The sequence below is a fragment of the Eptesicus fuscus genome, chromosome 17, assembly GCF_027574615.1.
Source record: "Eptesicus fuscus isolate TK198812 chromosome 17, DD_ASM_mEF_20220401, whole genome shotgun sequence".
Lineage (NCBI taxonomy): Eukaryota > Metazoa > Chordata > Mammalia > Chiroptera > Vespertilionidae > Eptesicus > Eptesicus fuscus.
The window spans coordinates 45,617,814-45,643,979 of NC_072489.1; the positions used below are offsets into that span (position 1 = coordinate 45,617,814).

General features: G+C 44.6%; 3 protein-coding genes and 1 long non-coding RNA gene across 12 annotated transcripts in view; 2 read left to right on the plus strand and 2 right to left on the minus strand.

Moving 5' to 3' along the window:
• The first annotated feature begins 254 nt into the window (after positions 1-254).
• GSTO1 (glutathione S-transferase omega 1) lies at positions 255-9,809 on the plus strand. 4 transcript variants are annotated; one of them, XM_054729119.1, is made up of 7 exons: positions 255-277; positions 758-866; positions 3,763-3,985; positions 6,478-6,576; positions 8,356-8,462; positions 9,340-9,465; positions 9,575-9,809. In XM_054729119.1, exons 2-7 carry the CDS (start codon positions 808-810, stop codon positions 9,726-9,728), a joined length of 768 nt encoding a protein of 255 aa, XP_054585094.1. In that variant the 5' UTR covers positions 255-277; positions 758-807; the 3' UTR covers positions 9,729-9,809. The 4 variants fall into 4 exon arrangements, with proteins under 4 accessions (XP_054585094.1, XP_054585093.1, XP_054585095.1 ...); XM_054729118.1 differs by lacking the exon at positions 255-277 and adding an exon at positions 284-564; XM_054729120.1 differs by lacking the exon at positions 255-277 and adding an exon at positions 284-564 and having other exon boundaries at positions 807-866.
• On the minus strand, positions 3,045-3,802 carry LOC129152048 (uncharacterized). Its single transcript, XR_008558782.1, has 2 exons — positions 3,724-3,802; positions 3,045-3,161 (listed from the first exon to the last, which is right to left on the minus strand). It is a non-coding gene; the product is annotated as an uncharacterized LOC129152048 (long non-coding RNA).
• ITPRIP (inositol 1,4,5-trisphosphate receptor interacting protein) overlaps positions 3,857-26,166 on the minus strand; it is a 51,193-nt gene continuing 28,883 nt past the window's right edge. The window contains exons 1-4 of one of the 6 annotated variants that reach the window (XR_008558780.1): positions 10,564-10,669; positions 7,059-7,182; positions 6,847-6,902; positions 3,857-3,939 (exon numbers count right to left, since the gene is read on the minus strand). The gene's annotated coding sequence lies outside the window, so the exon portion shown is untranslated. Of the gene's footprint in view, positions 3,940-6,846; positions 6,903-7,058; positions 7,193-8,283; positions 8,371-10,430; positions 10,670-26,166 lie in introns of those variants that run through there. The other 5 variants (XR_008558778.1, XR_008558777.1, XR_003618564.2 and 2 more) reach the window with 5 other exon arrangements.
• GSTO2 (glutathione S-transferase omega 2) lies at positions 10,792-24,608 on the plus strand. Its single transcript, XM_008144279.3, has 7 exons — positions 10,792-11,075; positions 14,326-14,452; positions 14,689-14,797; positions 14,945-15,167; positions 16,109-16,210; positions 22,698-22,804; positions 24,306-24,608. Exons 2-7 carry the CDS (start codon positions 14,419-14,421, stop codon positions 24,463-24,465), a joined length of 735 nt encoding a protein of 244 aa, XP_008142501.2. The 5' UTR covers positions 10,792-11,075; positions 14,326-14,418; the 3' UTR covers positions 24,466-24,608.

Consider the following 26,166-nt stretch of genomic DNA (forward strand, 5'->3'; position numbering starts at 1 on the left):
GGCCCAGGCCACAGGCCCTGAAGCTGGGGACGCCTTGAAGCAGAGGGGGAGCTATGACCAGGCCCGTGACAAGGAGGAGGAGGGCTTCCCAGCAGGGGCGAGGGTGTGTGTGTGTGTGTGTGTGTGTGTGTGTGTGTGTGTGTGCGCGCGCGCGCGCCAATGTGGGCGCCTCCCTTCCCTGGGCCAACACAGTGCAGTTAGGCACAACCTCCAGGTGCAGGGTTTAAGCACGATCCCCACAAACCCCGGAAGGCCAGCCCTGGGTGGGGCGCCAAGGGTGGGCGTCTGGGCGGCGATTCCCCTGAAGGCGCGGGGCAGCGGCGCTGTCCCCCTGGCAGAGGGTGGGAAGGGGCCCGGCGCGCTCGCTGCGCGTGGGTTCGCTCCGGAAGCGCCGCGCCGGCGGAGCTGGCAGCCCGCCCCCAGTTCGCACTTAGCGGAGAGAGCAAGGGAGACGAGGAGGGAGGGAGCGGCCTGTACTTCCTGAATCGCCTGCAAACCCAGGGCTCGAGCTCAGCCTGCGCTGCGCCACGATGTCCGCAGGGTCAGCCAAGAGCCTGGAGAAGGGTGAGGCCTGGCCGCCGCGAGAGGCGGTGATCTTGGCGACCCCCGATGCGGGTCCCGGTGCGGCTGATCCGGAGCCGAACTCTCCCGCAGGGTCTCCTCCGGGAGGGGATGGGTCGGGCCCCAGGGGCGGCGGGGGGCTGGGGGTCCCGGCAGCTTTCCAAGCCGTGTAACTGCCTCCGCTTGTCCCCGGCAGGGAGCGCGCCCCCAGGGCCGGTCCCCGAGGGCCTGATCCGCGTCTATAGCATGAGGTTCTGCCCGTTCGCCCAGAGGACGCGCCTCGTCCTGAAGGCCAAGGGAATCCGGTGAGAACCCAGCGGAGGCCGGGAGGGGCTGCGGGCTGCGGGCTGCGGGCGGCGGGGGTGGGAATCTCGGATAGGGCCCCTGGGGCTTCCTTTACTGCAAATGAAATGAGTATTCTCGGCCTTTTGGGGAGGGCATGGCAAGGTATGGGCCCTCTCCCTGGGGAGGCGGAAATGCCATAGATCCAGCTGTCTAGGACACTCCATTTAGATGAACCTAACCACTTTATGGATTAGAAAGATGGGCTCCGGTTAAGGGGGTGACAGGCGGCGGCTCTTTTAGTTCTGGTAGATCCCCGATTCCTGGTCAGTTGCCCTTGCACTTTCACCAGACTTCTCCATTCATGTCCAGCCTATCTGATACTGTTGGCTGTTATTCTGAGTATATCGTTCCTTACTAAATAGTTGATAATGAGCCCCAGTACAGAGTTCAGACCTTCACTCTCCTGGCAGGGTGCACAGTTAACTGTACTGTACAGATTCCTGTAGGTTGGATCTTTTGCGAAGCCTCTTTGGAACTGACCTGGTTCCTGACATAGGGAGTTAGCCACAGGAATTATGCAGATTCGTTTTACTTTTCTCTATTAACACCAGATATCCATTGGAACTACCCCCTTCCAATGACCTTTGGAATCTGTGGAACAGACAATAGGTACCTATGATGTGGAAGTTTAAAACGTAGCCCCCATTCTTAAGAAATTTTCCATGTATGTGCTTAAGATTTATTAATGAACTAGAGGCCCGATGCACGAAATTCGTGCAAGAGTAGGCCTCCCCCTGGCACCCGGACCTGGGCTTCCCTCGAAGCCCTGGCTTCCTCCGGAAGGTCGTCCAGTCTAATTAGCACATTACACTTTTATTATTATAGATTTTAGTCTTGTAGGGGGGAGGATTAGGCAGCAATTCCTTTCCCTAAAAGAAATATAAGATGCATTCTAAAGGAAAAAAACCCACCAAAATTATTCATGGATTAGCCCTCACTTCACTAAGATTGGCATCTTATTTGAATGAAATTGATTTTGAACACATAGCAAAATATCCAACATTTATCCAAAACACTGTATTTTATCAAAATACTATAATATTTTCCGTATTAATCAGAATTCTTTTATTGCAAGTAAGAGAACTCTAATTCAAATTGGACGGAAAAAGGCATATATCGTACTCATATAATTGAAAAGTCCAAGAGCAAGATGCAGCTGGATTCGGGGCACCAAATCCTGGGTTATGTGCCCTTCTGTAACTCCAGGTTGAAAACAACCCTACCTTACTTACTGGGCATTTTCCAAAATAAAATTGAAATGATTTTAGTGTAATAGTGTGTGTATGGGGCGGGGGTGTGAAGAGTGGTGACAGCTGCCAGATAGTGCAAACAACAGAGGCCTGCTACATTCATGGGTCAGTTCTGAGTCCCAGGAGACTCATCAGAGAGGTACTAGATTCTTACAACATGGTATAACCTAACAAAGCATGGTTTTCTTTAAAAGGTGCATCTCCCAACTTGTGACTTGTTGATTCATGATGCCAGGTTACCACCTAATCCGTGTGTTCTGAGAACCTTCTTTATTACAAAAGCCTAGGATCTACCTTTTGTTTTTATAGTATACAATTTCAGAAGTGTTGATAATTCCTTGGCAAAGGGCCTTATTTTTCTTGCAGTGGCTCATATCTGAGTGTCCAATGTTATCTCAGCACATGAACCTTTTAATGCACACACAGACGTGTTTCATCTGGATATTCCTTTGTTTCCATGGGTGATTCCATATTTAAACCCTTAAACTGAGTGCTGTTCTACAAAGGTGTTGGTGTAACCCTAGTTGGTTTGGCTCAGAAGATAGAACATCAGCCCAAGGACTGAAGGGTCCCAGGTTCAATGCTGGTCAAGGGTACAGACCTCGGTTGCAGGCTTGCCCCAGGCCCTGATTGGGGCATGTGCAGGGGACAACCAATCGATATGGCTCTCTCACATCAATGTTTCTCTCTCTGTCTCTCCACCTCCCTTCAACTTTGTCTAAAAAAAAAAAAAATCAATGGAAAAATATTCTCAGGTGAGGATTAACAACAACAAAAAGATGTTGGTGTATGTATATATTAATATGAACAAGACATATAAGATCCTTGCTTTCATGGAGCTTACATTCTAGATAACTGGCATAATGGGTAAATAAATGACCAAAGTAATTTCAGATACATATCAGTTTAATAAAGAAAGTAAAACAAGATGATCATGTAATGGAGGCTCTCAGCAGCTTCAGAATGGGTGGTCAGGGAGGGCCTCTCTGCACATTTGGTGTTTGACTGGGAAGACAGGCAGAGAAGGCAGAGGGCCAGTAAGTGCAAATGCTCTAAGATGGGAACATGTTTGGCAAATTCAAGGAATATAAGAAAGGCCGATGGGGCCAGATCAAAATGACCAAGGGAAAGTCGTGGGAAACAGGTGTGACAAGTAAGCAGGGACCAGATCACATGTGCCCTGCATGTCACAGAAAGCATTTAGGGTTTATCCTCTTTGTACTGAGTAGCAGTCGGAAGGTTGTAAGCAGGAGAGTGACCTGATCTAGTTTTGTCAACGCTTCACCTGGCCATGTGTGCAGAATGGAGAGTAGGGAGGCCACAGTGGAAGCTTAGAGGCTGGTGGGGGACTGTTGTAGAGGTCCAGGTGGCAGATGATGTTTTGGAAGACATAGCAGTGATAAAGCTATGATTGAATAAAGTCAATATGATTTGGAGGTCTAGCTGACCATTTGACGTGAGGAAGGGGGGCAAGAGGAAAGGAATCAAGGCTGAGTGGACTCCTAAATTTGGGGTCTGATCAGCTAAGTGGATGGTAGGACCAGTGAGGATTTTCTGAAGTACAAACATGTTTCGTTCTCTTCCTGGTCTTCTATGTGTCTTTCAGGCATGAAGTCATCAACATCAACCTGAAAAATAAGCCTGAGTGGTTCTTTAAGAAGAATCCCGCTGGTCTGGTGCCAGTTCTGGAAAACAACCAGGGTCAACTGATCTGCGAATCTGCCATCACTTGTGAGTACCTGGATGAAGCATATCCAGAGAAGAAGTTGTTGCCAGCTGACCCCTATGAGAAAGCGTGTCAAAAGATGGTCTTTGAGTTATTTTCTAAGGTGTGTATATAAGAAATTTCAGTTCCTATTTGAAAAACCTTTGTTTTTTAAACTATATCAGTGGTCATGTATGGTTCAGTAATCTGGGAAAGGAAAACGAAACAGGATTATACTCTTTGCAAGCCCTTTCTTGATCAGTTCCTGTTTACCTCTACAAAGTTATCCCTCTTCTGACACACTATATTCCAGCCATACTGAATGTTTCAGTTTCCCAAACTCACCACCTTATCAACTCTTGCTGGAAGACCCTTCCCCCTTCTCACTTTGCCTGGTTTTCTCCAAATCCTCTTTCATGCATCTGCTCAGATACCACTGCCTTCCAGAAGCTTGTCCAGACCGTGTGAGTGCCCAGTTCTCTGTTCCCACAAGTACTAACATTTCCCTGTTGCTGACTGCCTGCCTTAAGCCTGTGAGTTGTACCAGGGTGTGAGCTCCTTGAGGGTGAGGGCAGTGTTCCCATTACTGTTGACTCACTGCAGGTTTGTGATCAATTCTGCCCCTTCCAAGTTGTTTAACTTGCTAAGTTACTTATTGCTTTACCTCTGTGTCTCAGGTCATTATTTGTTGAATGAGTGTAATTATGTCCTCCTTATAGATAAAATCAGTTAATCTAAAACAAGGAGAGCAGAGTCCGACACATGGTAAATCTCAGTGTTAGTTCTTGTTCTAGCCAGTGTCTAGCAGTGAGCTTGTGCTGGCAGTAACTCTCAGCTGACTGAGTAAATGGCAGTCCTGTAGAAGAACTGTATCTTAATTACTATCAATATTGTAGATTAGTTCAAGCAGTTAGTATTCACTAAGACATGACCAATAGTAGACAGCAAGAATAGCAACGTCAGATTATGTCTCTATAATCCTGTTACCTTGTCAATGTATATCAGCATGCACAGAAATATCTTCTCTAGAGAATGAAATGGTTAAAGAAATACTGTGAAAATGGGACGTATAGGGAAGACATATTGCTTAAGGACACAGTGCAAAGGGAAGCCAATGGAGATGGGGGAGGGAGTTGTCTGGCTTAGCAGGATGAATAGTAGAGATGGCTGCTGTCAAAGATGATGGACAGGGGTTAGGGCATTTGCAAGAAAGATGTTGCAGAATAAAAAACAACAACAGTAACAAGAGAATCATCATACTGTTTAGAAAGAAAATGAGCTAAAAGCTGGAGATGCCCACTATTACTTTCCTACTCACATTCAGGAAAGAGGTGATCCGAGGTACCATATGACCCCACCATCCTGGCCACAGCTCAGCAAACCAGAAATGGCCCCACCTGCACCCCCAGCCCAATAATTTTCTCTCTTAGAAAATTGGAACTGAGACAGACAGTCAAAGTGGGGAATTAGAGAGAGAGAGAAGAGAGAGAGAGAGAGAGAGAGAGAGAGAGAGAGAGAGAGAGAGAGACTTGACAAACCAAGACCACATAAAAAATACATTTTGGGGGAAGTGGAAATTAAAAACACTGCAAAGGGAACTGTATGAGGAAAATAATGTGGAACAGATATTTAAGGATAAGAGGAAAGACCAGGCAGGAAATGTGGATGGAAGGGCTGCCTGCAAACCTTCAGCTCCAATGAGGGCAAATTGTACTGACATGGATGGGATTTCAGGGGAGTCTCCTGTATGTTTATGAGTGCCTGTTTACTTAAACTGGGATGAGTAGACTTCTGTCTTTTGCAATGAGATGATACCAAAGACTGAAGGACTAAAACACACAAACACCTCCACCACAAGCCTTAAAGCGTGTGACATTACACCTGTCAGGTCTTCAGGTAGTCAGTCCCCTTTGAACAGTCTTCTCATGTCCTCCCCAAGGTAGAAATCAGAAAGATTCTCTTTCTCAAGCTCCCTTTGCAGCTGGGGACAAGGCCTGGGATGAAGGCTCTCCCTTGTCAGATACACACATGGTGGAGTTCAATTCAGAAATGATCAGTGTGAGGAAATGGGTTGGGTCGAGGCACTGGTGCTGCTGGTGAGAGTGGCTGGTAGCAGAGCTTCTGGATTTCAGGAGCCATGCTGGTTGCGAGATTACATTCCAGAGCAGAAACGGCTTTGGTGCTAGTGGCATTGGCTATCCCAGAGTCGCTGCTGGCAGCGGCACAAACTGCAACTTCTAGTTTCAGCTCACAGGTCACAGTGGGTGCTTTCCGCAGGCCAGTTTGGGCATGATTTTGGAATGTTCCAGCTGAGTTCCGAGCCTGTTTGTTCAGCCTCCCAGCAATTCAATGAGACACTCAGTGTCTGTTACAGATGTTTTTGGCTCAAACTTGCCAAAGTGCGTTCTGTTATTTGCAACTTACAAAATCCTGTTTAATATAGCATCTCTGGCCACAAAACTGTTTTTAAGATCAGTATACGACCTCTGTGAACACAGGAATGGGTGTACCCTTGAAGTTTCTAGAACACTCTGACACTGGGTTCTATCGTGTTTTTATGTGAGGCTGGTATACTTAGTCTCCCACCAATAAACTAGGCCATTATTCTCTGCCTAGGTGCCACCTTTGGTAGGAAGGTTTACGAGAAGCAAAGATAAGGAAGACTGCTCTGGCCTGAAAGAAGAATTTCGCCAAGAATTCAGCAAGCTTGAGGAGGTAATCAATCGTGTCTCTTGGCTTTTATCAGAGTAAATGATACACTACACCTTCCCACTTCTTTCTACTCTCTTTTCTTCATATCCTCATTCCCCAGATCACTTTATAGCAATTAGTAATAATAACAAATAAGAAATTTTAGTTGATAACAGATTGACATAAGCTGTGTATTTAAGATATAAACCAAAACACCTAAACATATTTTGTCATGGGCTTTTAAAATGTTTTGTTGCATTGATGTTAAAATAACATAGAAAAAAGAAAACTCACCAATATTTCTATAATGTGTCACCTGTTTTCTTTTTTTCCCATGCTGCTTCCAGTCTCTGTCCATAGATTAAAAAAAAAAATTAACATAAATGTAACCAGAGCATAGATACCATTCTGTGTTGTTTTACTTAGTTTTATATAATAAACATTTCCCACCACAAAGAGTTTGCCATGAATCATACAGACACTTGGCAAAGCCAGATGTGTTTTACCTCCTTTGGGGGAGAGCTGCCATTTTGGGCCTTTACATTGAGTCTTCCTCTTGGCTTTCAGACATTCCAAATACTTCAGGGAGATTTAAACCATCAGTTTACAATGCAGACTGTTATACAGGCCCTGAAAAAAACTGTAGAAGTTTTATAAAGGGTTAAGTTGATTTGATGTTGATTTATCAAATAATATTCTGAATTCCCCCCTTTGACAAAACCATAATATCAATTCACCTTCTTGAATTTCGAATACATTGCTTATGCTTGGTTTTCAAATAATTTTATTTAATAGTTAATTGTTAAACTAGTTATTCCCAGCATATTTTAAGTAAATTGTCTTATTGAAGAATTATATGCAAAGAAGTACCCAAAACATAAGAATCCAGCTTGATGAATTTTTACATAGGGGACATAGCCATAGAACCAGCCCCCATAGCAAAACACAGAATATTCATTTTCGCTATTTTTTGTTATATAAATGGACTCATATAATATGTACTTTTTTGGTTCTGGCTTATTTCATACAGTATTAGGTTTGTGAAATTCATCTATGTTGTGTGTAGGTCATTCCTACTTTTTGTAGTTCCAGCATATGGCTGTTTTTTAAAAGATCCTTTTTACTCCTTGTGAGCAGAAAACATTTCCATTTTGGGGCTATTACAATTAGTGCTGCAGTGAACATTCTTTGGTGAATATATGTTCACATTTCCAAGTAGAATGACTGGGTTAAAAGTATGCATGCACTCAGCTTTAGTAGATACTATTAAAACATGGTTGTACCAATTTACATTCCTATCACCTTAGCTAACTTTGTCTTGTTCATTTTAGCCATTCTGATGGATGTATAGTGGTATTACATTTTGGTTCTAATTTGCATTTCCCTGATAACTAATGTAGTTGACTACCATTTCAAATGGTTATTGTCCATTTGGACATCCTTTCATTGTGACGTGTAAGTCTTTTCCAATTTTTTAAATAGGTGGTTTGTCTTTTTTCTTGATTCCCAAGAGTTCTTTCTATACTCTGAATACCAGTCCTGTGTTGTATTATGAAGATCTTGCACTCTGTTGCTTATTTTGTTTTTTTCCATTTTCCAGTTTATTTTGTTGATTGTTTTGTTTAATCTCAAACTAACAAATAGTAAAGCTTAAACTGATCAAATAGACAAAAAGTGAACTTGGATATGCCAGGGTAAAAGCTGCTGGTCTCACCGCTCTACTTAACTCACCTGCATCATCTCTGATGATGAATCTTACTAGATATCCAAATAAGAAGTACTCTTATGCTGTTTAATGTTCAGGTTCTGACCAATAAGAAGACAACCTTCTTTGGTGGCAATTCACTTTCTATGATTGATTACCTCATCTGGCCCTGGTTTGAACGGCTGGAAGCACTGGAGTTAAATGAGTAAGACATTTGACTATTTTGTGCATAATTTAGGATAATGATAATTTGAATAGTGTATGTTGACCTTTTTCTGAACAAAAATATTTTATACAACTTTTATGAATGGGAAAAGGCAGATAGGAGGAAGACTTGTGCATGTCATATACCTACATGCACCACTGCTTCTCATCAGGGGGAGTAGGCAGGGGTTCTGTGACATGTGGTAAAATGTCTTAAAAATAATTTACTCCTTCTCTCCTTAATAAAAATCCATAAGGAAGGTTTGGGGAGGAGGAGCTAAGTAAAAAAGGTGAAGGTATTAAGGAGTACAATTGGCATTTACAAAATAGTCACAGGGATGTAAAATACAGCATAGGAAATATAGTCAGAAATGTTGTAATACCTAGGTATGATGTAAGATGGGTACTAGGCTTATTGGGGGATCACTTTGTATGTTATATAAATGTCTAACCATTATACTATACATCTGAAACTAATATAATATTGAATGTCAACTGTAATTGAAAAAATTTTTTAAATCCATAAGGGTGTACATTTTTGTAAGGCTGTCATGCAGGATTATATGACCAATGCTACCTCCCAGTTACCAGTAAGATTCCATACTAGTTTGCAAGCTCCATATTTTGAAGTTTGGCAGCCACTTTAGCTTACTCCCTCTTAGAGCTTAGAGTTATTCAGGGTTACTCTCTATATATGTGTATAGTGGAGGGTCTTGCCCTAGTAACATCAAAGATCAGTGATCACAGATCTCCACAACAAATATAAAAATAATGGCAAAAGTTTTAAATATCCTAAGAATTACCAAAACGTGGCATCGAGACACGGAGTCGGACAAATGCTCTTGGGAGAATTGCGCCAATAGACTTGCTCAATGCAGGTTTGTTGCCACAAACCTTCAGTTTGTAAAAAACACAACATCTGAGAAGCTCAACAAAAGGAGGCATGCCTTATTCTGTGATTATGCACATTTTAAAGAACTCTTCTTAAAGAACTACTTTAAAAGGTGAGAGGAGAACAAAGTGAAACTGCAGAGTGCTAATGATGACATACAGACTTTGCAATGCCTTCTTCTTTCATCTAGCTCACACCTTCATTCTTCCCATCTCCCACAGGTGTATAGACCACACTCCAAAACTTAAGCTCTGGGTGGCAGCCATGCGGAAAGATCCCACAGTGTCAGCCCTCCTCACTGACGTGAAGACCTTTCAAGGTTTCTTAAATCTCTACTTGCAGAACAGCTTGGAGGCCTGTGACTACGGGCTCTGATGGGGGCAGGAGTCAACAGTGAAAATATATCTGATACTTTCCTTCACTAATAGGAATAAAAACATGCTTTTATCTTGACAAGTGCTCTCATGTTTCTTTGGATCGCCTTCTTTGAGTTGACATCATGGCCCAGGGGTGGGGTTTCCTTAAAGCCTTCCTACAGAAATGTAAACACGTTTCCTGCTCCGGATGCTCAAATGACACTAAGGTTTCTATCAGTCTGCGCTGAAAACCTCTAAGTCATCCTCTCTACTGAGATCTAGACTTCAATCTAGGTTTCTAACCGCCCATAGAACATTTCCACTTGGATACCCTGTTGCCATTTCAAGAGAGATGCCCTTTCAAGTTTGTCTTCGAGGTTCTGAATTGAGAATTTTCAATTCCTCATTTTTTCCATCATCAACTGAATTTCACACCCATGACCAGACCTGCATCACCTCAAAGTCAGGTGACTAAGGTGGCCTCCTATTTGACCTCCAATACCAACCTCTATCCTCTTCAACTCCTTCCTACCAAATCCCAGTTCAGGTGTACAACATAGAGATAATGTTGTACAACCCATTCAACATGTAAAATCCCTTAATGCGGTATGGAAGGCTGAATGAGTAATAGGTAATATCCCCATTCAGAAATAGTAATGCCATCTTCCATACGCTTCCATAGTCCCATTGGTCTTCTCACTAATGTTTATCATCACATCACCTCCAGGAGAAGAAGGTAGGTTGGAGAGCATCACTTCACTCTATAGATCATTCAACTGAGGTCCCGAGGTTAAACGAGACCTTAAGATGCTGGCAGAAGTATCTGGAGGACACACCCAGCACCCTGTTCTTACTGTCAGGATTAAGGGGCTGTTGACTGGCAGCCCCCATACAGTCTGGTTTCCTGTACTTAAACGGAAGAGCACTTAGCAGTCTTCGAGGGCTCACTGCTGGGGGTGGGCCGGGTGGGCCACATTTGAAATGAGCGCTCCCTCCCACCCTATTGTGATGCAAGCGATCTGGGGGCCCCGCACCCTGCGAGGCAGCTGATAAAGGTTGACTTCACAAAGGGCCTTCGGCCGCCAACGCCCAAGCTCGGGGAGACCCATCTCTGTCCCCATCGGCCTGCCCCACACGCTGGGCCCTGGTCGGCTGCGGGCGGACTTCCGTCGGATGCAGACCCGGGCACTGAAGTGCCACAGAGAGCCACGACCCGGTCACAGACACCCGTGGGCAATCAGGACTTCGGTTCCCAGGAGCCCGTAGCGCAGCCTCCCATTGGCTCGGCTCGGCGCTGCCCGGCCGCAGCGCTTCTGCAGGACTCGAGGGTTTGGCTGGAGCTCTGGGCGCCGGGGCCAGTAGGCGGGTAGGATCTCACTCCGGGGGGCGGGCCCCACCGTCTTACTTCCGGTTCCCTTCCCCGCGGGCGGGCAGGTTTCTGGAGGCGTCTCTCCTGTCACCTCCAAACGGGTGGGTGCGTGGGTCTGGCCAGGGTTGCATTGGAAGGGATAAGGGGTTTGTGGTCAATTCTGGAAACAAGTCCTGATTCTATTTCAAACAAGTCTATTTGAAAATAGAGCTGGTTTGGGTCCCCCTCCCCCCCCCCTTATCTCATTCTTCAAGCTCGGTGAACAAGATCTGAACACCCAGTAATCTTTCATGTAAATTAGGCTTCTGAAGTATTAAGAGGAATGTCCTCCAGGTTTTGCCACTATCCGAGATAGGTATGAGAAAAAACATTTTTTTTTTTTTTTTTTTTGGAAAACCTGAAAATGCAAACTCCACTTCTATTCTCAAAACAGAGATTCAATTAAATAGAGTAAACTATGTCTGTGGTGGCATTCTTTTCCTGGAAGGCTTAAGTTACTATTACCCATGACTGAAGATCCCCACATTTTCAAATAGGCCCGATTATATTTCAGGGACCTGGAAACCAATTTGGAGTAGGTTTAATATGGCCTTGTTACCATTTGTTTCTTGCTTGAACGAGTCCGTATAATAGAGGTGTAAACATGATATAATTACACAGAAGGACAGTTTGCAAAGAGGATTTCAAAGAAGTGCCTATTGGGTTTTTAAAGGGAAGTAGGGATAAGCTCAAAGGTCATAATTAAACTCTTTCCAGGGAAACCATAGTGTTCAGTGGTAAGATTAAAAACCACATTACTGAAATGTAGCCTGCAGCATTCAACCCATTCAACTGCCATTTAACTGGTAACTGGTGAAATAAATATTCAGTGTTGAGTTCTAATTCTAATATGCTTGGCAAAGCTGAATAGCAGTGCATTTCATCTTTATGGATACAAGATTGGAATGCACTATGCTCTTAAAAATGTGTTCTTATTCACTACTATGAGTCATTAATTTTGAGCACTTACTATACTGAGGATCATCTGTATGATTTCATTCAAAATATTCAAAACCCATCAAGAAGGTACTGTCTCTTTCTCATTTCACAGATGAGAAGGATGACGGTCAAAGGGGAAAGAGAGCTTGTATAATTATGTGCCAAAGCCAGGGTTTGAGTGTAAGTGCCAATGGAGAACCTTGACATTTTTTTCCTTCCCTTCAGAGGAAGAATTGTTTTCATTACTTTGTCTACTGGTATTCTCCTCTAACTACACCAAATAGACTTGCATTTTAGAATGTGACTTCCCACACACAGATATACTTTGAAGAAACAGCATTTACCAACTCTCAGAGTTGGTTTCCTTTAAAAGGTGACAAGGGTAGGGGGAATCTTGGAAATAGGTTCTCTCTAGCATAGTGGAAAAGTGGAACCTTTTACTTTGCAAACGGAACCCCCAGTTTGGCCCTTAAAAATTCATTCATTGCCAGTTTCCTCCAGGATGGGCAAACTCAGGCCAGAGAGCCAAATCCAGCCCACTGCTGGGTCTTGTAAAGCATAAGAACTAAGGATGGTTTTTACATTTTTAAATGGTTGAAAAAATCAAGAGAAGAATCATAATTTATGACTTGTGAAAATTATATGAAATTCACCAAGAGTAAACCCTGATGTAAACTATTCACCACTCCGTTTGTCTTTATTGATTAAATTAGTTATAGAATAGTAGTTTTCCTGTTACTCTATCTTCCAAAATGCAAAATTGGCAGCACGGCAAGTGATCCAATATCTTTTCCAATGCCAGACTTCTTGCTGACACACATGAAATTTCTTTTAAGAGAAAATGGATTAGGACATTTTTGCCATTCCCCAAACTTATAAATCCACAGCAACATGTCATGTCTCACATGAAATCACTCTGCATGACCCAACAAAAAAATGTTGTTGAGTCACTATTCCAAAGACTTTCAAAGATTCCTATTTAGTAGGGGAAAATGTTAACACTATTATAACCAAGAATTTCTGGATAGATTGGAATTCCAAAGGACAAAAGGTGTCCAATCATGAGCTACATAATTAGGTTCTGTCATTTAATAAAGGATATTTAGATTCAGCTAACAATTGTTGAGCAGCAATTACGTGTTAGATCTTTTCCAGGACTTCCTAGTATATCCTTTCCTCTCCACGCTGTTAGCAGCTTTAGAGGCCAAGACAATGAGTCAGGCTCTGGACTTTTAAAGTTCTTCAACTCTACTAGCTGGTCACTTTGGACAAATAATTTCATTTTCCTGAGGATATTTTCTATTTTGTAAAATAGGAATCATAATAGTTGCCCAACTGAGTAGTTGTGGTAATCAAATAAGGTAATCCATGGAAACCATTTAATCAGAATGAGTGAGGCACAGAATGCTTTTCTTTCCTTCTTGTCAACCCTCTAAAATGCATTGATGAGTAATTCCTATTTCAGCTCAATCCTGTACAATCAAATAAGTTGTCTTTCCATCTGCTGAATTTCAGGATCACCGAGCTTCTTAGGGTCAGAACAAAGGCCAGCTACCTCCTTGATTTCATGTAGATGGAAGAGCGATCCAGGTGACCCCTGTATTGCTGGGCTGTTGACAATGTGTCCTTAGCCATTATAAAGGGTCTTCTCTAAGATTTATGCTGGGGGATGGGGAGAGCTCACCAATTTTTCTTTGCCCCTAGGCATCTTGTTTCAAATTCATTACCAGTTTTTTCATAGCTTGGGTACAATCTCACAGATAGGGCGGGAACTAGAGTGAGGCCGGTGAGGGCACAAAATGTAAGGAGATACTCTCACAGGGCGTGCAAGAACTTCATACTAACAAGTTCTTCTTCTCATCTGCTATATTATGAAAAAGCTTGCCTTTATTTTTTGTGCTCATACAGCGAATGTGGCCTATTGTCTTAGAGATGCAGGAGGGAGGGCTTAGAATGGGCAAGAAAACCTTAGTGTTACCCGGGTTGATGTTTGTTAAACTCCCTTGAAATACATGCTGGCGTTTAAATGCTCATTCTTGACGGATTCTCAGTGTGGAGAAGGGACCCCACCGAAGGCTGGACCCACGTGTTCAAAGCAGGGGGTCCTTTTCGGGGTTTTCGTTTGTTTTGTTTTGCCCACACTCCTGCTTGGGCTTCCAAGTCTCGGGCGAAGTCTCTCCAGGTTGTTATCCTACCTAGCTGTGTCCCAGATCGCGTCCCCGCTGCCCCACCAGAGCCCAGTCCCTTAAACCTTGACTTTGGGCTGCAGGGGCGGCGCGCCGAAGCCTGCGGCTGCGGCGGCGGCGGCGAGCCCCGAAGCCGAAGCTTGGAGCGTTGGCCGCTGAGCAGACGCACGACAACCATGGGTGAGGATGCGAGCAGGAGCTTGGGGAAAGGTGAGTCCTCTGGGTCCGCGGGATGGAGACGCTGGGCCTTGGCCCCCAGACCAGCGCGGTGGGGAAGGGACTGGACGGGTTGCTCTGCACAAAAGCCACGTGCAAAAGTGTCCAGTCTGGGGGACTCCGGAAGAGGAGGAGAGTGTGCACAGCCCTCTTGCGGTCACGGGGAGGAGACCGAGCCCCTCTCCCCAGTGGCCTAATCCACCTCCTGGTCCCCCTCACCCGCTCCGCAGGAAGTGTCCCCCCGGGGCCGGTCCCAGAGGGCCTGATCCGAATCTACAGCATGAGGTTCTGTCCCTTTGCGCACAGGACGCGCTTGGTCCTCCTGGCCAAAGGCATCAGGTGAGAGGTGGAAGGTCAGTGCCCAGCAGGCACCGGGCGGGTGTTGAAAATCTGGAGCGCCCTGGCTTTCCTTCTGCTTTGGAGATGAGTGTCTGCCTGTGCGAGCCTCTCATTTTTGTTGTCTTGTTTTTCCCTTTGCTTTTTAAGCCATGAAGTTATCAACATTAACCTGAGAAACAAGCCTGACTGGTACTATACAAAGCACCCTTTTGGCCAAATTCCTGTCCTGGAAAATAGCAGGTGTCAGCTGATCTACGAATCGGTGATCGCTTGTGAGTACCTGGATGATGCTTACCCGGGAAGGAAGCTGTATCCATATGACCCTTACGAGCGAGCTCGCCAAAAGATGCTATTGGAGCTATTCTATAAGGTATGTTGAATTTTTTAAAAAGCCAATGGCACTCTCTTTTACTTTGTATGTCTTTCCCAAAATTCAATTCATGTTTAAAGCCCAATCATCGGTGAAATTGTTTTGTTCTGATACTGCGTGTGCCTTAGGAGAATAACTGGTATGCGATTATAGTAGAGCTATTGCCTCTGATATTAAAGGTTAAAGGCTTCACTGATAGGTGCCTTCCATGGGAACTAGCAGTCTCCAGAGGTATGATTATGGCAAAGTTTTGACTGTGTGACTTAAGATAGGACTATTGAAAGTGCTGAAAACTGGTGATGCTTTACAGGGAATATTAAGGTTTCAGGTTAAAAAATATTGGGGGATAAAGACATTAATGCACGGAAGGGAACTGCTCTTTTTTCAGAGCAGGAGTGCCAACTGTCCAGAAATGTGGAGATAAAAGGGGGTACCTGCTGATAACGGGGGCGGGAGGGGGGGGAGTGGAGAAACGTTAAGATGGTTCTCTTTGAAATGTAATAAAAACAACTGACATATATTGAGCATGTATGATGTGCCAAGCACTATGCTAACTCCCTTTATAAAGGTTAACTCATGCAACCCTTACAACTGCCCTTGTACCAGGTGGGTACTATTATTGTACCCATTTTTTAGATAAGAACACTGAGGCTTAGAGAGGTTAAGGGCCTGCCTAAGATTGTACAGCATGGAAATAGCTGATCAAGAAAGAAGCACTTGAGAACACTTTTTCAAAGCACCTTGTTTTACCAGGGAGCCATGACAAATGGGATTGCTGGAACCACAGACACCCCTCAGAGTGATACTCCTATTGAGGAGCTGGGATGTGGGTGTTGGCCTGTGAAGCTGGAGGGACAAAGCTTTGGCTGTGCTTTTAGGCAGAGCAGAAGCGTGGAGTTCCCTCCGATTTCTCCACTAAGAAACCTGTGTCCTCTGATTAGGTACCACATTTGACCAAGGAGTGTCTGGTAGCATTGAGATGCGGGAAAGAATGCTGTGATCTGAAGCTAGCCCTTCGTGAGGAATTCTGCAACCTTGAAGAGGTACAAAAAAGGGGCCCCTCTCCTGGTTAGATCCAATGGAGGAAGCGATGTAGGGTCGTTAACCTGGTCACCCTGACACCTTCTGCTTTCATAGACTTAGTCTTCCTGCCTGACTTTGATAAGTTCAGCTACTCGTCATCTTAACCTGTGCTTTCTCTATTTTAGAATATGTGCTTAGGTCGGATTTCCAGGAATGGCATTACCAGATCAAAGGGCATGAACACTTTACAGGCTGGAGCTATAGGATGCTACATCCTCCCCAAAGAGCAGTATAAGAAAATGCCCTTTGCTCTATCCCCTTTTCACTATTGGGAAACTTCATGTAAAAAGATATGTGCCAGTTTTGAAGAGAAAGAGCCGTTTCTCACTGTTGATATAATGAGTATTTCTTTGATTGCTAGCGAAGTGAGATATTTCCCCCAAAGCATGCCGTCTCTTAGTGTTCTTTTTGTGTGAAAATGGTCTGTTAGCCAGCTTGTCTATCAAGGGCTTACTGGTTTTCCTTGCTGATTTGTGAAAGTTCCTTTGAAAGAGTTTCTCATAGGTAAAAGATATTTGCTTGTTTTGAAGACATTTTTGTTTTCTTTTGTTATAACTTTTAATTTGGCTTATCTTTTTCTGTATGCATAGAAATATAACATTAAAAAATATTGTGCCATAATCTTTTCTGTTGTGATTTCTTCCACTGTTTTCATACACAGGAGGTTCTTCTCCCCCCTCGCTGCAGAGTTTCGATCAATATTCATTTATCTTTTCATCCACCATCCATCACTTTAAAGATGTTTGACTTGCCAAGCATTGCTTTGCTAGCTCCAACCCCCTTATTATCTTACAAATAAATTTTGGCAAAAGAATTAAGCCCATTCAAAAAGGATTCCAGGATAGAATTTTCAGGGTGGTCCTTTAATCCCCAAATGTTGGCAAGATGCCTTCTGAATCTTCATAGTGATGAGCAGCAAGATGGGGCATGTTCTACCAGACACTACTTCTAAGGTTTCTTTGTAGAGGACACATGATTTTAAATATACTCTGTTCTGCACCCTTGGTTTGGGGAATTTACAGGGAATTAATTGGTTCATTGTTATTAGCTCAACTTCAGCTGTGTATCGAAATCTTGAGAATCTCCCCTTATCTTTTATGAACTCAAAAGACTTCTGCTCTGGAGTTGAGTACTTTACCTCTGGTTGCTTTTGGATTAGGGTCTGAATTGCTGGTTTGTTGGCAAGCAGCTTTGTGTCTTTTGGGTGTGTGTGTGTAGGGGGGAGGGAAGGAGCAGAGGTTCTGCTTCTTAAGAACTATTTCCAGCCCTGGCTAGTTTGGCTCAGTGGATAGAGCGTCAGCCTGCGGGCTGAAGGGTCCTGGGTTCGATTCTGGTCAAGGGCACATGCCCAGGTTGTGGGCTCCATCCCCAGTAGGGGTGTGCAAGAGGCAGCTGATCAATGATTCTCTCTCATCATTGATGTTTCTATATCTTTCTCCCTCTCTCTCCCTCCCTCTATGAAATCAATAAAAATATTTTTAAAAAGAACTATTTCCACCAAGAAAAACTCCTTTTTCCTCCTCCAGCAAGGACATCAGCACCCCCACTGTGAGCCACCATGCTGTACCTGGACCCACTTGGCCATGGTCATATTAATATCCAACGTCATCCTCATTAGAGGCTGGGGGTGCAGGGCAGCAATTACGGAAGCTGAATCCAGGAGTCCAGGGCTGTAGACTGAAGCTTTTTAGAATGCCTGGTTTGAGGAAGTCTCGGATTCTCTTCTCTTTGTGACCTTGTTTGTACACAAAAACCTTACAGATAAGATTTCTTCCTCCCTGTGAATCTCCTGCTGGTGCCACAGTCAGTGCGCCTCACCATCGATGGCCACAAGGGGGAGCCCCGCGCGCTTCTTCCTTCCACTTGTGCTCCAGCGCTAACCTCCTTTCCATCCCCCTGGGGGAGCCCGAGAGGTCCTCGCCGAAGATGAGGGGACCTTCCTTCCAGGCTTTTCACCTTCAGGGAGTGGAAATAGTGTTCCCTCAAACTAAGTGGTCCCTTGCTCTTCATTTGCATGCCCACGCTGCATCTCTTACCACATCCTTCAAAAGCAAGGGGGACCACCCTCTGTAGCCATTTTTCATTGAACTGGAGAACAGAAAGTTTAAAAAAATAGATTTTCTGCCGAGACCGGTTTGGTTCAGTGGATGGAGCGTCGGTCTGCGGACTGAGGTGTCCCGGGTTCGATTCCGGTCAGGGGCATGTACCTTGGTTGCGGGCGCATCCCCGGTGGGGGGTGTGCAGGAGGCAGCTGGTCGATGTTTCTCTCTCATCGATGTTTCTGGCTCTCTATCCCTCTCCCTTCCTCTCTGTAAAAAATCAATAAAATATATTTTTAAAAAATAGATTTTCTATTGTTTGAGAACATCAAATGGTTATCCCCAAAATACCTCATTTCTTAAGCCTGAATTGAAGATGTGTTAGAAGGGCTAGAAGCCAGAGCCTCAGTTTCCTTCCCAGTGTGGCCTCGTGAGGGATGCCTGGGGCCTTGGAAGAACAATGTCTCCTCTAAGCGGGCCATTTTGCCTTGCTTGGTGATGCCAAGGACAATAGCTCTGAAAGTGAGGGATTCCACTGTGAGAGAAGCGATTCAATAAATGGCCAACATCATTCGATGTGGCAGGCAGGAAACAGAAAGAACTCAAAATAGAGTTTTTAAAAATGACGCTGGATATTAATATGACCACGGCTAAGTGGGTCCAGGTATAGCATCAGCAGCTTCCTATTCTGTTTCTGATGACAAAACACTTAGGAAAGATAAGACACTGGAAATTAAGACTGCCCGTTAGGTTTTCCGCTGACTATCCTAAAAGTTGTCAGAGGAGTTCATTGGCTGTAAGCAAGGCACTAGTTTAAACTGAGAACACAGAAGAACTATTTGAGTGAAGTTGCCTGAAGACCTTATCAATGGACTGGAACAGGAAGGAGAGAATTCTGGTAAGCTCTGCAACCATGATGAGTATGTTGGTTGTGTCCCCTCCCTGCAGAGCCCCTGACTCAGAGTGGGGAGAAAGAGCAGGATTGAGGGGGCAGTTCTCCTGGGAAGCGGAGCTGGGCCAATCCTCGGCTGCAGAGCAGGAGAGGCTTTCAGAATATGCTGATTTTAAGCCTTTTGCTGATTCTTAAAGAACAAGCAAAGAGTTCACAAAAGACTGGAATCATCTGTGAGTAGAGTCCTCCTACATTTGAAGTAGAATGATACAAGGATCGACTCTAGTCTGAGAATTAGGAGAATGGTGTTTCTGTCTTAGCTCTGGCACCAACCAGAGGGTCCCTTTACCTCCCTGGGTCCGTTTCCTACCCTGACAGTGAGAGTCTCTTGTGCTTCCACGTGAGAGACAAGACTCAGCTTGCCAGTATGTTTTCCTCTCCATTTCTGTTGCCAGGAAACCCAAGTCCAATTCAAAGCTTTAAGGATCTCTGCAGGACTCCTGGCTTGATATCTTGATACCACTTTCCTTCCTTGTTTTGACCTTCTGTTCTTTTATTTTCCCAGATCTTAGCCTCTTATTATTTTTCATAGTTAATATTTTATTGTACACTTCTTTTACACTGCAGCTCTAATCTTGTATGTAATGAGCCTGGTCTTAAAAAATGGCAAAATGATGGTGGGGGGAGGGGAGTCATACCAGATGACTTCCAGTGGCCCTTCCGGTGCTGATGTTCTGTGATTCTAAGGGGAAAAGTTATTTCACATGTTTGGAAATTATCAGGTTTGCATAGAAGGGAGCTCTCCTATTGAGGGTCCTAAGACTTCAATAAATCTCTGAGGAGGGCTGGCCAGTATGTTCTCCTACATCACTGGGGTGTGTCTGTAAAGGAGCTGGCATGTTGTGCAAGTTTACAGGAAGTCAGATATTCTGTTGGGGTTTTTAGATTTGCCCTGTGAGAAATCTGGTGGAGAAATGTCTGTCTGAGGCAGCGGAGGCAAGAACTCTAAGGGTCTTGATGTGAGTGGTCCCAAGTCACGCTTGGATTTAAGAAAAGTGCAAAGGAATGTGCATATGTATTTTGGGGATGGGGTAGAAGCTGCCAGAAGATTGTTGATGCCTCACCCATTTCATCTGTATGCTCATTTTGACTTTACTATACAAAGTACCTCGTTAAGACTTGAATTACTTTGTGAGAGCTTATGTGCAGGTTGATCATAGCTATAAGATCATATATATTTAATGGCATATACTCCTACTTTAAGTAAATGAAAAGCTTCAGAAACACATACTAAATAAATATCAATTACTAAGCAGTTATTCGTTTTCAAAATATCTTGTCACTTTACCAAAGGACCCATCATGGGTTCCGTTAAATGTCTGCATATGATTTCTTCTGACAAGGACTTTCCCCAAAGCACCTCTGCTCTGTAAAGCACAGGAGTTACACAGAAATTCCAGAGTCGATCTGCTTAGATTGGGTTCTTACTTGTGCCATGAAAGCTAGTAATAAGCTGGAGGGATATGTTTCAAAATCAGTGATACAAATTTGGGTAATTATTATTATTATTTTTATTCCTGAACATAAAGAAGTCTTGTGCCTTTCTGGAATCCATAAAAACAGAACAATTTGTTCCTCTCTACTCTGTACGTCAGAGCTTATTTATACATGACTGAAAATAGTCTCTGTTTTGAGTTTTTATTGGCCAGATGCTGCTGTTTTAGTACTATCCTGTTAGTGGTTTCTTTGAACAAAGTGACGCCATCTCACATTTTTTTTCAGATTTTCAGGACACCAGGAAGGGGGCTTCTCTATGCCATATTGGGAGAGAATGAAGACTTAGACTTAGGGCCACAAGATTTGCTTTCTGCTCTGAGAAGGATGTGGGGACCCCATTGATCCTTTCTGTGAGGGGAGGATTTGCTTTGTGTAGATGTAACCTTCTGAGGTCTCTGTGCTTTGTCATCACAAGAGCTCACTAACATTGCTGCCATTTTACAGATGAGAAAATTGAGGCTTGGAAGAAGAGGTACATAAGTTGCCCTGGGTTTCATGTTGAATCAGAGGTGGAGCCCAGCACAAGACCAGGAGGGAGGAGGAAGGAGGAGGAGGAGAGAGAGAAAGAGAAACATCAATGTGAGAAAGACACATTGATTGGCTGCCTCCCACAAGGGTCCCTATGGAGCTGGAGAATGTGTAACAGAGGTACATGCCTTTGACTGGGAATTGAACCCATGACCCTTCCGTCTGCAGGCTGACACTCTAACCACTGGGCAAAACCAGCTAGAGCAGAACTTACCTTCTTAACTACAACCCTACACTACATCATAGAGTCAACAGCTGGTTTAGAGTATAAAAAATCAAGCCTGATTGATAAAGATAGGAGTGTGGAAACCTTGATAAAGGGCACAGGAATCTAGATCTATAACTACAGGGGAGAATTTAATTGATTATGAGTTAAACGGGTCAAAGTCATCTGATTAGCTAGGTAATTGACACCAAACCTTTATCTCTGGGAAAACCTGGCCCAAAAATAATCTCTGCTAAGTACTTTTGCTTTTTAAATTTTCAAGTGCTTTTATTTGTTTATTTATTTTGACTCTGGCTGTCTGTTAAGAGTTTATCTGCTTTCTATCTGGATTTATTTGTCCCATTTGGGAAAGAGAAATTTTATTTTAATGTAAAAAATTAATAATGTTGAGTGGCCAACAAGTGTGAAGTTCAAAGAACTGAAATAAAAAAGAAAATATGATAAAAAGACAATGGTGGGATTAGAAGGAGTCCATTAAGTAGCACTGCTCTTTCTTGCCCAGCTCAGTGGTTGAGTGTCGACCTATGAACCAGGAGGTCATGATTCAATTCCTGGTCAGGGCACATGCTCGGGTTTCAGGCTTGATCCCCAATAGGGGGCGTGTAGGAGGCAGCTGATCAATGATTTTCTCTCATCATTGATGTTCCTATTTCTCTCCCTCTCCCTTCCTCTCTGAAATCAATAAATTTTTTTTTTTTAAAGAAAGAAAGCAAAAGAGGAAGGCACATGGAGACACAGTATCCCCTTTGTTACAGATAAAGTGAATCCTGGAGAATGGGGGGTCACAACTGGAACAAGTGGGGTTCCCAATGTGGCCCCCCTCCATCCCAGTATTGGGCTGCACTGGCCTGACACAGGGCCTCCCCTCTCTAGGGGCACAGCACTGGGAGGAGCCTGCTCCAGGCTAAGAGAGAGGGTCTGGGCTCCCTCTGCCTGGGTTGTCCTTCCAAATTCTCCAATCAGAGGAGCCACACCCTCCCTCCAGGGTTCAAAGGAGGGAAGGGACTGAGTGTGGCCAGGAGTATTACCCTAAATATGGTGGAGGCAACCTCAGAAAAAGGGAGGAAGCACTTACCTAACAAATCAGAAGGAGAATCAAAGCCTAGGTTCTCCCTCTGTGGGAACTAATTTGATATTTGTATTTAGTGTCTATAGCTATGCCAGATCAGCAAATTAACTTGCTTTTGTTCTGTTTAAACTTTTAGATTCTTAGCTATCAGAACACCGTCTTCTTTGGTGGAGACTGTATATCCATGATTGATTACCTCTTTTGGCCCTGGTTTGAGCGGCTGGATGTATATGGAATAGCTGAGTAAGACATTTGACCACGTGGTCATGAATTCCTGGGGTCGGACTGGGCAACAGTGGTTGAAATGGTGTGTGTGCCATTTATCCTCCTTCGGATGAGTTTCACGATGCGTGTGAAATGAAATCAGGTTTTAAACTGTTTCCTTGTTTAAAATGCATCTGTGTTCTTCTGCCACTCTCTGTGGACACAAACTTCCCCCACATTTCTGCTGATAAGACCCTGTGGTACCTCAGAGCTACTGTCCTCACCAGCCCATCCGAACTCAGGCCAGTGGTACAAGCCGTTGGTGAGTCTTAGTCACCGGGTTTTGGCGACGTGTCTGCAGCTCCCTCAGTGGCCCTGCTCCTGGACCTGCTGAGATAATCCTTCTAAGGATTGTCTAGAAATCCAGTGCCCACCATACACTTTACTCACATCTAGTTCTCTGAGGAATCTTCCCCAGATAGGAATATTAAACACACACACACACACACACACACACACACACACACACACACACACAAAACAAGCACTGATTTTAAAAGCAATAGATACTTGATGTTAAAACAAACAAATGAAATGGCCACCATGGAAGTGTAGGGATGTTCAAAGTAGAAGAAATTGCCTGGGGCGGTGGGGCGGGGGGGGGGGGGTGGAGGTAGGGGGAGGACTGTGCAGGAGCCCTGGCAGAACATGTGCTTTGTTGTCGTAATGCTCGGAGGAGAAGTGCCGGCACCAGCTCTAATCCCAGCCAGTTGCATGGTGGGTGCTGGACGACTCTGGCATTTGGGAATCTGGTCCTGCCCATCCAGAGCTGCGTGGGTGCCCCTGTAATGCGCAGGCTTGACTCTACCCAGGAGTCATCTGCACTTCCCCCTTTGGCCGTCTCTGAGCGAAGATCAGATAGAACATACTCAGATATTTTAAACTCTGTCTCAACACAAACATCATGAAAAACCCGTCTCCTCTGGGGACAGAGTATTGAACCACAGATTTCCCACTAACAGGTTGTACTATCACGAATGAGTCACTGGAGATATTCTAGACCTAAACTTCTGATCTTTGAAATAATGGAGCCCAATCAGCTCCATTATTTCAAAGTTTGATGACTGTTTTTACTCTTATTTTTTTTAAAGTGTTTTGGAAACGACTTGTTTTTATTTTTTCCAAACCCACCAACGTAAGATCTGAGAATGACAGAAGAATGTCTCTTTCAGAGAGAGGGTTGTCTTCCTGTTGGTAACCAGCGAGGCAGAGGCACCTCATTTCCCCAGAGCGATCAGCCCACAAGTATTTTAACTGCATTGTTAGAATCAGTAGCAACTCACACAATTCAAAGGCACACACAGGTATTCCAAAAACAAGGTTTTCCTTCAGTAAGTGATCAAGCTCAGTTGATCATAGGTAACTAAGATGACTCCATTGCCCAAAGAAACCCATTTTTTGGTATCTAAAGAGTGACACGTGCCATTTTCCCTGATGCCTTCCTCTTCCGGTGAGCTAACACTTCTTTCCTGTCCTGCAGCTGTGTGAACCACACCCCAGCTCTTCGGCTCTGGATAGAGGCCATGAAGCAGGACCCCACGGTGTGTGCTCTTCTCATAGATAAGAACATTTTCCTGGGCTTCTTGAATCTCTATTTTCAGAACCACCCCGATGCCTTTGACTATGGGCTGAATTGCTGAGCCCCATGGTCCACCCCTTCACCACCCAGAATTCCCAAGCATGTCGTGACACTGTACCAGGAGTTGTTTGGGTGGGTCAATCAATCTCTGTTGTTGTTTTTTTTTTCCTTTGAGGTTCCTAATAAACATGGAGACAGAACAGGTATTCTTTCTGGTAATCACTGTCTGACTCCTCGAGGCCATAGCTTCTCAGGATTGTCTAGAAATCCAGTGCCCCGTGCACATTTTAGGAGCCCGTGTGCGTCCTGGCTCCTTGGCCTCTGGCCCCAGTTTGACCTCCAGATTATTGATGCTGATGTTGATGTTTAAAGCTTACCCACCATTGACATTTGTCACTATAGACTGGCATCCTCCACAACCTCCCTGGTGGGAGGAAAGGTAGAGAGGAAAAGGAAGAAGAAAACACTCCAAATCCAAATATTCTCCACTTGGCAAACGAAAACTGCAGCCCACGTGGGTGAGCATGCGTATCATTGTCATTCACATTTTGGCTGTGGGCCTGGGAGACACCGGGGGTCCCATGACTGAAAGAATTCCAAAGCAGGAAATGAAACACCCGTTATCACCCTGGACTAAAGACGTCAGAATTTTACCAGTGCTGTCGGGGCTCGTGATGGCTCACAGAATGTTCTATAGCCAACATCCTGTCTTAAAAAAAATACACACACCCCAAACCCAGTCCCAGGCAAAGGTCACTCTGTTGGATTTGCGTCACACACTCTTTCAATTCATTGCAACAAACACCTCCCGTTGCCTGTTGTGTACCAAACCCTGGGACATCTGCGTGATAAGATGACAAAGGTGACAAAGACATGGGAGCCCCGGATCCCGCCACTCATTTTGGTTGGGGTGTTAGACCTCGTGTTTTGGAGCTGCTAGTCTTACTGTGGGAATGCTGGTCTCAGTCATATGCTGGCTTGGACCACTGAAGGTGACAAAGAGAGCAGAAGAATGGCCTGGTGTGCTGGCAGGTGTCTTAGGCGTGGGACGGGCCTTTCCAATGTCATCTTGTCTCAGGGTCTGGGGATCAGCCTGTGATCCTCTTAGCCTAACTTTTCCCCAGCCTCCAGCCAGGCTAAGAGACCAGTCAGCAACGGGAATGATGTTGTGAACTGTCGATGCCCACAGAGGAACTATCTGCTGCCCTTGCCTCTGACTCAGCCCAAACCAGCCTCATTTCTCCCCACGTCTCAGCCTGGCCTGGCCATCTGCTGCCTCTGGGTGTATTTTGACTCATGTAAATAGTTACCAGTGTGACTCCGTGCCAGTTGGACAGAAGCAATCCTGCTCAGTGAGGTGGCCTGGTCTGCCATTGCAGGCGCCACATGACAGGGGCCATCTGCTGCACCGTCTTCTCAGGATGGGATACCCTGTTGCCATGGCACCCACGCCAATGCAGAGTGACGTCTGTGAGTCACATTTTCCTGGGATCTTTGCTTGGCTTCTGTGGCCTCTCCAAGGACATGGGGACTGATCGGTCCTTGCAGGTATTAATGCTGTGTGCTGGTGAGTGTTTAGCATGGGACCAAAATTACTGTCAGCGCAACAGATAATGGCATATCTCTGATGGCCAAAACCAAAGTTGTTCTCTGTTGGGGCTCCACATACTAATTTAGGAGGCTTGAAGCACCACGAAATAAAGCATGGAGGAGAGTGCTTGTGGGAAAGGCTGCAGGCCGGCAGCCCACAGCCCAGTTTGGG

Excerpts from the sequence above, each read along its gene's own strand:
- GSTO1 (XM_054729118.1), top strand. The coding sequence starts at position 531 with ATGTCCGCAGGGTCAGCCAAGAGCCTGGAGAAGG. Across the intron at positions 3,986-6,477 it reads TCTTTGAGTTATTTTCTAAG|GTGCCACCTTTGGTAGGAAG; the intron begins GTGTGTATATAA and ends TTCTCTGCCTAG. Across the intron at positions 6,577-8,355 it reads AATTCAGCAAGCTTGAGGAG|GTTCTGACCAATAAGAAGAC; the intron begins GTAATCAATCGT and ends TTTAATGTTCAG.
- GSTO2 (XM_008144279.3), top strand. The coding sequence starts at position 14,419 with ATGGGTGAGGATGCGAGCAGGAGCTTGGGGAAAG. Across the intron at positions 14,453-14,688 it reads GAGCAGGAGCTTGGGGAAAG|GAAGTGTCCCCCCGGGGCCG; the intron begins GTGAGTCCTCTG and ends CCCGCTCCGCAG. Across the intron at positions 14,798-14,944 it reads CTCCTGGCCAAAGGCATCAG|CCATGAAGTTATCAACATTA; the intron begins GTGAGAGGTGGA and ends TTGCTTTTTAAG.